At 39.7% G+C, this 10,953-nt stretch overlaps 2 protein-coding genes across 2 annotated transcripts; one reads left to right on the top strand and one right to left on the bottom strand.

The window, feature by feature from the left end:
• Positions 1 to 51: 51 nt before the first annotated feature.
• On the top strand, positions 52 to 6,207 carry psme1 (proteasome activator subunit 1; the record flags this gene model as incomplete). Its single annotated transcript, XM_015391243.1, has 8 exons — positions 52 to 159; positions 729 to 792; positions 1,352 to 1,449; positions 1,574 to 1,642; positions 1,741 to 1,808; positions 4,816 to 4,870; positions 5,475 to 5,561; positions 5,960 to 6,207. Coding segments are annotated over 8 exons (630 nt in total), but the record flags the coding sequence as incomplete, so codon positions are not given.
• fitm1 (fat storage-inducing transmembrane protein 1) lies at positions 6,194 to 9,220 on the bottom strand. Its single transcript, XM_015391239.1, has 2 exons — positions 8,851 to 9,220; positions 6,194 to 6,915 (listed from the first exon to the last, which is right to left on the bottom strand). The coding sequence occupies exons 1-2, from the start codon at positions 9,135 to 9,137 to the stop codon at positions 6,243 to 6,245; spliced, it is 960 nt and encodes a 319-aa protein (XP_015246725.1). The 5' UTR covers positions 9,138 to 9,220; the 3' UTR covers positions 6,194 to 6,242.
• Positions 9,221 to 10,953: the final 1,733 nt, after the last annotated feature.

The following is a 10,953-nucleotide window of genomic DNA, read 5'->3' as shown; positions in this document are numbered from 1 at the left end:
TTTTTTGTTGCTGTTGTTGTTTATTTTATTTTTCACTATATCTATTTTTTTTTTCAGACATCTTTTAGCTGTGATGACCTTGCATCCCTGAAGGCTCCTCTGGACATCCCAATACCAGATCCTGCAAAGGAGGAGGCCAAACGCAAGAAGAAGGAGGAGGTCAGTCCTTACCCTCCAGCTGATAATCAGAACCAAAATAATTGATTCAACAAAAAAGCAGGCTGGCTGAAATCCCCTATATTCAATACTTTTTTTGTTAAATGTATCTCACCCTTAAACATCTTTGGAATATAACTTTCTGATTGAAATCTTCCACACTTTTTCTTTAGCTTTAAAAGGAGTCCTTGATTACCATGGAAACTAATCAGTGTAAAACCTCTCAAAAGATGTGTGGGCTTTTTATTTTAGATGATGCATAATGCCTCTTCATCATTTAATTTGGCATTTTAAAGTCTTGGCAGAAGCAATCAAGATCGTCAAAAAAAAAAGAAAAAAGCCTTCCTAATATTAGCATCACTGATTGTAATGAATATTGCATTCCATCAGGAATATCAAAATAGTTTCTAATAGCATACCTGATGTCTTCATTACTTAAAATATGTGAATAAAAATGAAAGGTACTACAAATATTGTCTGTATCTCTAGTTTATTTAGCTCAGTAGCCACAAAAGAGTAAGCACACCATTAAAAAAAGATTTGACAAGAGGCTTTATTTTCTTGTGCTGCAGAAGGAAGCAAAGGAGGGGAAGAAGGACAAGGAAGGCGAGAAGGAGAAGGAAGAGGAGGAATCAGGTAAACGGGAACCCAAGAGGAAAAAAAAACACTGCTTTATCAGTTTCAGTGTTCATAACCAACAAACCATTTCAGATGTTCTTTCATATCACAGCTGCAGCTTTCACTCTATTTCATGGGTGTAAACAGACCAAGATGGTGTTCAAATTAAACTGCACAACCTCAGACACCGACTGACCATTTGCCAGCATAGATTTGGTTGCATTTAACTTCTCCAGCTTCCTTGTCTGTCAGTAAGGAAGAGCATTCCCTCAGCATGATGCTGCCTCAAACAGATTCTGACGTGTTCAGAGTGAAGTGTGACTTATTATCTAGTTATTACCTTCTTGTTCTGCTCCTCCACAAGCAGCGGATAATAGTGATTTATCACGCACATCAGGAGTGTATTTTATCACCGTGACCACTGGAAGGGAAGTGGTGAAGGGGAAATGGGTACTTTTCCAAGACTCTGCTTACTGCTGGTTGAGGTTATGAAGAGATGAGAATGGGTGGCTCTATTGTAGCTTCACTAAAGGTTAGCTGTGTAATTCTAAGTCTTCAATGGTCGTCTGCCCCTCAGGGCCTCCTTGTGGTCCCATCTGCAGCAACGAGAGAGTGGAGAGTCTTTTGAATGAGGTCAAACCTGAGATCCAGACCCTGAAGGAGAAGCTGAACACAGTCAGTCTGTTTTTCCTTTATTCTTACAGCTTTACTATGTGGCTGCCTTCTATGTTTTATATGATATTTAAGTGTTAATTGATGCCCTATGGTGGGATTTGACATATTTGTCTTTCCCTGTCAGGTTTCCATGTGGGTCCAACTTCAGATTCCCAGAATCGAGGATGGTAACAACTTTGGAGTGGCTGTACAGGTTGGTAACTAATGATGGAAAGGTGAAGTCACCATCTTACCTTAAAGTAGGTTTGTTCTGTGGACGCTGAGTTTTAAACGTTAAATCTGGTCTAACAGGAGAAAGTGTTTGAGCTGCTGACCAACACACGCACCAAGATCGAGGCCTTCCAGACCCAGATTTCTAAGTAAGCTCCAGCTGTGTGGCGGGTTTTAGTTTTGGCATGTGATCAGAAGAATCCCATGTGATCTTTTCTGTCTCTGGGCTTTTTCTTTCCTGTCAGTTCCGTGTGTGGAGCTGCTATCGTTTCAGACGAAGCACAGAAACCACAACAAGAACTCTGTCTGTGTCTAATTAGATGCATTTCTGTTTCCTCAGCTTTCATTTAGAAACACTCAGGTTTGTAAATCCACAGATATAAACATGATTAAAATAGAAGTGCCTCAGTTTGATGCTCTATAGCCAACTTTATAAAAGAGTATTCAGACTACTTTTGTTTTAATTTTGATATATAATCTTCAGCAAATGTATAAAATAAAAATTATAGCTGAATAGATAACAGTCCAAAACTAAAACTAAGGTAAACATACCAACTTCTAATTGTAGAACTGTTTAAACCTAAATAAATACCTGCTGCATTCAGTATTATAAATAATTTTTAGGTCTTATTTTATGGAATATTAGACCTTTTTTCCTATCATAGTTTTTAATGGTGAATTTAGATAAAGTAAGCTAGTATGGAGGATTAACGGGAACAAAATTAAATTAATACAGCATTAAACAAACAGGGGTAAATGTTTAATGAAATAGATATATCATTAAATAATTCAATGTACCATTTATTTATAAATTGTTAAATATTAAAATCACTTGTTAAGAAATGTATCTATTAAATTATGACATTAGCTATTTTTAAATATAAATGTAATAACATTTGCATTTTATTTTGGTATCTCTTTAATCCTTCTGCACAGTAGCTCATGACCTTATTTTAACTGTCAACTTCACCCATCAAACTTACAACTTCCATTCAAACTGAAGCAGCCCTAGTCCCGCCTCCCCCACTATGATGAATGGGTGAGAGTTAAAATTAACTCATGGAGCACTTTAGTACAGGAACATAAAATAATAATTGATTCACTTCGTCAAATTTAATTAATATAGTAATTTGAGTAATTATATATTCAGAAAATAAACTATACTTATTTTCAGTTTTATAAATGAATTTACATTAAATGTGCAGTAGGAGATCTTTTCTGACACATTTTTTTTACCATGTGGCTTAGAGATCTCCCCACAGCCGCACAGCAAGCAGTGAAAGAGAAGGTCTGGAAGTGAAACTAAAATAAATGCTCCCCGCTACAGTAAGAATTAAATGAGTAACGTCCACCAATCACAAAACGCGGTCCGTGGTTCACGATTGGTTCCTGACACGTCAATCATGGTCGTCTTCTCCCTCCCCCCTGTGCGTGTACCCTTACACATGAATGAATCGACCTTGTGGCGTCCTGCTCGTGCAGGACATGGCTGGAAGCTAGCCACTGTTATGCTACGTTCACAAGAGCAGCAAAAAAGAAAAAAGAAAAAATTGCGTCCTGCTTCATTTTTTATGCTTGTACAAGTTTAGTTCTGATGCGCGGCTGAAGCATCTCTGTTACTCTAGCTGTGCGGTGGGCGGAGCTACCCTATCCTTTCTTTGCCTGTAACAATGGCAGCTATATTTACTGTGATCAGTGAGTAAAAAGTAGTTTGAATTTATTTTGAAGTGAGAAAGTCCACCTGAAAACATGGTCAGTGCAGTCAGTTCATCCAGATTACAATCCTGCCTTCAAATCAGACCCCCGTACATCAGCGGTGCGTTGTCACTAGGAATCCCATTCAGCAGCGGCCTGATCGCCTCTTCGCAGTTTGCCGCGGCGGCTGGAAGGCGGTTTTCATGTACGTAATCCAAACTTCAGGCACCAGGATGATAAAAGCGAACATTTTGCCGGCAGATTTCGACTGTTTCACAGGAGTGAGCATGGCGCTCTGCATCATCAGTGCTGCCTGTCTCCCTGCCAGTTCCCAGATCAGAGACGCGCTGCTCCTGCTGCTCTAGATGAGCTGCGGGACCTTTTGCTGCACCGTGTTGCGCATCAACCATTGACTTTGCATGTAAACTAGCTGCTTTTGCTGCCTCTGCTGCTTTAGGTGTGAACGTAGCATTATGCTTTTGTTAGCTCGTGTCACGAGCACTCGGTCTCTGCTTGTTTCGTTCTCGATCTGATCCGAACACCTCGACAGACAGCTTGTGCGGTCATGTATTTTGAAGGCATGGTATCGAGGGGTGGTCTGAAGGGAGAGGCATGGTTGTGTATTTACTAAAATATAGTTTGCTTGAACCGTTTTTCCAAAATGTCGTACGGCACCTTTAAATAATTATTTCATAAGTTAATTATTTAATGTATTGTGGCACTCTTCTCCCTCCATAAGCCAATACTTGTTTAATTATTAAAGACTGCTACTAAATCCTCATATCTGTAGTTTAGAAACAGTTTCTCTGTAATAAGAGATGAGTGAATTAGTCCATCCTGTGTACGGCTGGTGAAAAATGCAGGAAATGCTGCAGCATTCTAAACTTTTTAGCTGTTTTTAAATATTAAACTTTTTTTAAACCCTACAATCTTTTTTTTATTTTTTTTTTATTGAATTCATAAGCACAATCTTAATGCTGCACAGTCCAAAGTCAGTTTCCTGATATGTTTATATGAAGCGAGCTAATAAAGCGCATTCTGGTTCTTGTAACTAGCAGCGCTTACACTTCTGAAAGCAGAGATTCGACACTTTAAGTGTCTTTAAGTCTTTTTTTTTTTCTTAAAATAAGTGCATTTGTTCTTGAATTGAGGAGGAAAAAGAGAAATTTTGTCAACCCAACAGGATTATTTACACTTAAAATAAGTAGATACAATTGCATTGTCTTATTTCAAGTGCATATTATCTAATTATGAGCAAAAATACTAATTCCATTAGCAAACTATCTAATTTACCTACTAAAAAATAAGCTCCAGTGGAGCGTAAAGCTGTTGTTGTAGAAAATAATACAAAATAGAAGTCTTCTGTGTTAAGCAGATGTTGCACTCAAAATGTAGATCAGAGATGTTTTGTTGTTTTTTTAAGAGTAAAAGTTTATTATCCTCTGTTCTTTGCTGTGGCAGGTATTACAGTGAGAGAGGCGATGCTGTGGCCAAGGCCTCCAAACAGCCCCATGTGGTCAGTATCTGTTTATCTGCATCATTAAGGTTTTAAGAGTAGCACATGATTTGTTTTCTATCCTTTCATGTTCCAACCAGAAACCCTATTGTTTCCTTAGGACCAAATGTGATAGAAATGACTGGAAAATATGTAGTTTTAACTTTTGTATTTATTTTTTTTAACAAATCTGTAAAGCGTGGTGTGGATTTCCCATTGATCTACTCCCTTACTCATGAATCCAATTTTTCTGTGAAGTCCTCTGAGCAGCACCATGAGGAGCAGAGAACACAGCAGGCGGGTCAGGAGGAACGTTGAAGATATTAAAGCAAAGTTACAGCTTAACTGACAGGCGGGACATTAAGAGCAGGGAACAGGGAGCTGCAGGTGGAAGAATGCGTTGACGGGACAAACGAACAGGAAAAGGTGTTGATGATTGAGAGACGCTGACCTTTAAACAATATACCATAAAACAAAACACCTTTCAGATTCATTTTTTTTTTTTGTTACCTCAGATGTCTGAACATGGCTGTAAATCAGGCTTTGTTTCAGCACCCCTTCCATCTGCATGCACAACTGTTTTCTTCTTTTTTTATTCTAACCTGACCGCCTCTTTGTGCTGCAGGGAGACTACAGACAGCTGGTACATGAACTGGACCAGTATCAGTACACCGAGCTTCGTCTGGTGGTCTTGGACATCCGCTACACATACGTAAGACCCCCCCACCTTATCGGTGTGATTAAAAAAGGCTGAGTGGACGCTGTAAATCACATGTATTAGACAGGAAGCACCAGCTGCTGTGTTTTGGACGGGATGTCCAGCATGTAAATGGCGTCCAAGCAGAGAGACGGCGGTGAAGTGGTTTCCATTTGTTGTTAATAGCGAGGCAATTAAACTAATTGCTGCGCTCGTGCTGGATTAATGAGTCCTCCATGTTCTGTCCATTAACCCTTGCTTCTCGTCCCCTCGGTCATTGTCTTCCTGCGTTTGATGCTGGTGATAAAGGAGGCTGTGATAAAAGGGACTGTTGGACCTGACCACAGCTCCTTGTGTCTCATGTCTGGGTGATTTCATCCTGTTATGTCGATTCTTTCTCTCTCTCTCTGCAGGCGGTGCTGTTTGACATCATTAACAAGAACTATGACAAGATTAAAAAGCCCAGAGGAGACGGGAAGGCTCTCATCTACTGAGGCGGGCGACTTGCTTCTTTTTTTTTTTATCTTAAAACAAGCGACTGCTACTGTTGTATAACACTGATTAAGTTCCAAAATACATGTCCTGACAGAAATTAGCTTGTTCTCTCCAAGTGATGCATGCATTTTGTTTCAGATTACAAAAATAAAGCAACAAGAATCTCCGTAGTCTGCTGTGTTTAATTTTAAAACCCTTAAACTAGTTTGAGTGTTTATCAGAGTCTGTGCTGCTAAAAAGGCCGTCTCCTGGTAAACCGGGGGACCAGTGACTGGGTGCCAGGCGGTACCATCCCTGATAAAGGCCCCTCCACCCCAGGTAGCCCAGAGCTCCTCCCAGCTGCTGAGAAGGCCATGCAGGGAAGTATGCAAGCATGCACAGAAGCAAGACCATCCAGATAAAGAGCAGAAGCACACACAGGAGGAAGAGGACTCTCAGGGGAGCGCTAGGAGGCCTGTGAAGACGCTTCTCGTGTTCCAGGTGACGACCAAAGACGGAGAGCTCCTCCACAATCAGCAGGCAGCACAGGCAGAGGATGAGCGTTTCCTGGGAAACCTCATAGCCTCTCCACGTCATGTTGGCTTTGAGGCAGGAGGCCTTGGTTTGATCCTCATGTAGGAGCAGCAGAGGCTGAGCGGGGGTGGAGGAGCTCTGGCCGTCCTGCACAGGGGCCAGAGGTTCGTAGCAGGCCCCGGCCGCGTCCTCCAGCAGGGTCACAAGGCGCCGACAGCCCCACCACAGCACGCCCGAGAGCGCCATCCGAGAGAGGTGGCGAAGGGTGAGGGAGATGGAGCGGCAGGCCGAGAAGGAGAGGAGCACGACGAAGGAGCCTGTGAGGACGAAGGTCCAACCCCAGGTAGACCTGAGGAACTTCCTGTAAGAGGGAGGTGAACCAGAACCGTTAGGGGAGAAGGTATCGATCAAAACCCTGAAAAAAATCAATGGGTTGATTTTAAAAGAAAAATCTGTTTTGGTTCGATCTAAAAAACCTGATTCAGCACCAAACCGAGATCATTAAGCAATTTTATATGAGCAGTGGGAAGTTTGACTGAGTTTTCTTAATGTAATTATTGTTGGTAGGAAGTTAAAATGAATTTTAAAAGTGATAATTGAGTTCTCAGGTTTGATTGTTTTATGGGATTTATATAATCCACACAAGATTATAAAGAGACCTCAAACATATTTACATGATGGTTCACCCCTTCATGTCCAGGAGGTTTAGGTATAAACTATTAATTTCTGTCCCCAATGAGGAACATTTCACTTCTTTCACTTTCATTTCACCTAACCCTAACTTTTAACTGTGAAAGGGGTCAAGGAAGCAGCTCCTGAACTAAAATCATCTTTTAGCCCGAATGAAATCTGCAGCTGTTAGGATGAACTATTGTAGGTGAAGCTGAAAGTCACAGTTAAAGGTTGGACATGGCAACAATAATTAAAAAATTTAATTTTGTCTTTGTTTGATTTAAACAGGTTGGCAAGACAATTTACTGACAAAATAAGATGATTTTAAAATAACACACACCATTATCTTATTTCATATGAATATTATCTAATTAGCTTACAAATATGAATTTCTTTGGCATAACATCTTATTTACATGCTCAGTTGAAGGACAAACATGCTTATTTCAAGAAATTACTTATTTTTGTTTTTTGGAAGTAAGGTAGTGATAATTTATCATATCTTTACTTAAGTAAAGGCATAAAATATATATATATATATATATATATATATATATATTATTTCTTTTTTTTTACTCAAGTAAATGTAACTGAATAAATATAACTAGTTGGTACCCACCTATGGTTTGACTAGAAATGTTATTTTGACCAGAAAATAAAAAACATTTTTAAGTGGTCTTTTAATAAATGTCAAAACTGCATGCCATAGAGGCTCCAATTCATACAAACTTAACTCGAGCTGCAATCTTCTCCTACGCCATCTTCCACTCCTCTGCAGCTGTAGCCCTGTTTTAAACACATTATACTTTTTTTATTTTTATTTCTGCATTAAAATCTCTAGTTTCAGTGGGGTAAAATTGACACTTCCTGTTTCCTGTTGTCATGGTGACTTGTCAAATCAGGGCTCATCAGAGCTGATGAAACTAACTCACTGGCAGCAATTATGAACCCGATAACCCAGAGTTTCCAGCCTGAGTCTAGAGGAAACCCCTTTTTCTTATGTTTGTGTCTATTTTATTCTGTTGCTGGATGATCCGAGGTGAACGAGCATTCATGACCCAAAAAGATCTACATTGTGTCTGTCAGTCCACCAAGTGCTGCACATGTTCTCTTCAGGTTATTAGATGTGTTACTTGGTACACTGTAACCTCTCCTGCCTTGGTAATTTGAGTGTTGGAGAATATTAGCAGTTTTATGACCCACAGAATGCTCGTTTTTCTTTTCTTTTTTTCATATAATTCTGTTTTTTTGGTTCTCATTTCGTGTTATCCTGGATCATTTCACTTGAGCAGCCTGTTATTTTCTATGCTTCCTGTTATCATTTCCTCTTTTCAGGACAATCTGAGCAGAGTTTTCCTGAGAAGTGTCTAAAAAAGTGTCTACTTTTCCTTTCATTATTCTAAAAACATACCCAACTCCATTACTAAGCTTAAAAGCCAGGTCCTTCATATGAAACCAATCAATTTTAATACAGATAAGAGCTCAATATGCAAATTATTCCTTTCCATTAATAAATCCTCATCATTTATTTATTTATTTTCAATTGCAATCCATTTCCTCAAACCTAATGCATGCTCTGACCTTCCAGTTGCCTTTCATGTTCAGTCTACATAAATCCCTCTCACCTGTACAGGTAGTGGTTGCCGTTAGCGAAGATGCTGTATTTGGAAACCCAGAAACTCAGCAGAGGTCCAAAGAGGACCAGTCCTGACAGCAGGAGGTGGAAGTGCCTTCGGACCAGGCTGCATCCTAAGATCCAGGCCAGGAGGCTGCTGATGAACTCCAGAACAGCATTCAGAGGCCTGAGGAGGAATCTGCCGGGGAGAATCAGCTCTGCCGCTATCTTTTGCAGCTTCTCCAAGTTGATCTCCGCTGTGAGGCTTTTGGAGGAGTTTTCACTCATTGGATCCATAGAAATCTAAGCCGTTGATCTGATTTATTTGTTGTTTAACAAGCTGGAGGGCTGTTGTCTATGAAAGGCCAGTCCCTCTTTGTGGCTGCCAGGCACGCAGCAGACCACATGCTATATAAAAATACAACACCTCTGCCCCCTTCACCCTTAAAATCCCCCACCCCCATATCAACAGACTGTAAGAGGAGACTAATAATGCACGCTGCTGCAAACGATCCCATTATTTTTTCCAAGCTGCTACAAACACTTTTTTTTTTTCAGTGTGTCTGCATTTCAGGAAACTAAACAGACTCCTTGGTTGCCAGGCGAACTCTTATTTTTTATTGCTGCCATCAAGTTTAAAAGAATTGCTTTGACCCAGATGACCTGTTTTTTTCTTGTTTCTCCTCTTCCTTTTTTTCTTCTTTTTCACCTAAATAGATTTAGCTTTTAGAGGCAAAGCTAAACTGTTGCAATCCTGCAGTCGGTCCAAACGAACGGCGGCATTTCTCACAATGTTATCAGCCTTTTTATTTCCAAGCAAGGTCATCAGGCCAGAGCCCATTTTAAGCTCCTTTCACTCTGAGATCCTTGAGCTAAAAAAGGGTCAGCCAGCCCTGCTCTTCCCTTAGACTTTACAGATTCATTCTTTGATACCTGAACACATTTCAGACCTTTAAGGTTAAACTAGAGATGGTGGGATTTTATACGAATCAGATTTATTCATGCAGGAACATAGTAGAGATGATGAATCAGACCCAGCAAAACAATCTGAGGCTAATTTTAGTGCATTGGCAGCATTGCTGTCTCTACAGCGTCCTTCAGACCTCTTTGCTGTGGTTCCTGCAGTGGCTAATTGTCTGGTTTTCTAGCAGCTCTGGGTGTAAAAGTAGTAATCAGTCCAATAATTAGACTTTTAGCACACGGAAACTTCAGAATAAATGTTCACATCCTGACACATCTTAACCAGTTTTAAAGTTTAATTAGATTTTAGGATTATGTAGTCCTTTTTTANACATCCTGACACATCTTAACCAGTTTTAAAGTTTAATTAGATTTTAGGATTATGTAGTCCTTTTTTAAGTTTTACAATAAATTTATTCAACGCTTTCCAGGCCAAGGACCTGAAACTGATGGTGAGATGAAGCTGGGACCCCCTAATTATATATATTGTATGAAATTGTCTTATATTAGACTGGTCCTATAGTCACTCTATTATAGAGTAATGTAATGAAAGTAATTTCTCCCTGGGATTATTAAAGTATTTCTGAATCTGATTCCTGGTTGATGGGACAGGTGTTGTGAATGAAACGGTGCCTGAATGTGTGCATTGATGACTGAAAGACATCTGCCTCCATTTATCTGTTTACTACAGTGTGTTGATTTCATGTTAATATATATTTAAAGACATTTCAATTTCAATCAGTGGGAAAAAAAGTCTAATCAACCAAAACCTCTGCGGACCCCCTGTCGAAGACCTCCGCATTAAATCAAACAACATATTTTAGGTTGTTTGGTCTGTCATAACAGAAAATAAGTTTGTTCAATTTTCAAATACACCTTACTAAATAACCCAGAATACTGCTGTCAGGTTCTGTGTATCTTTATAAATGGCTTCCCATACTAGAGCTAATCTTAATGTTGGGTTACTATTGGCTCTAGTATATGATTTTGACATGTATTGAATGGTAAGTCTGTTAGATTGTTAAAAGATCAGAAAACAAAACCTAAAACTGATACAGAGACAATAACTGATGTTGACATTGATTAGAGCAGGTATCCCCAAACTCTGTCCTCAAGGCCCCCTGTCCTGCAGGTTTTAGAGGTTTCTCTGCTT

This window comes from Cyprinodon variegatus, unplaced genomic scaffold, assembly GCF_000732505.1.
Source record: "Cyprinodon variegatus isolate N-32 unplaced genomic scaffold, C_variegatus-1.0 Scaffold533, whole genome shotgun sequence".
NCBI classification, from domain to species: domain Eukaryota; kingdom Metazoa; phylum Chordata; class Actinopteri; order Cyprinodontiformes; family Cyprinodontidae; genus Cyprinodon; species Cyprinodon variegatus.
This window is presented reverse-complemented; position numbering and strand designations above follow the sequence as displayed.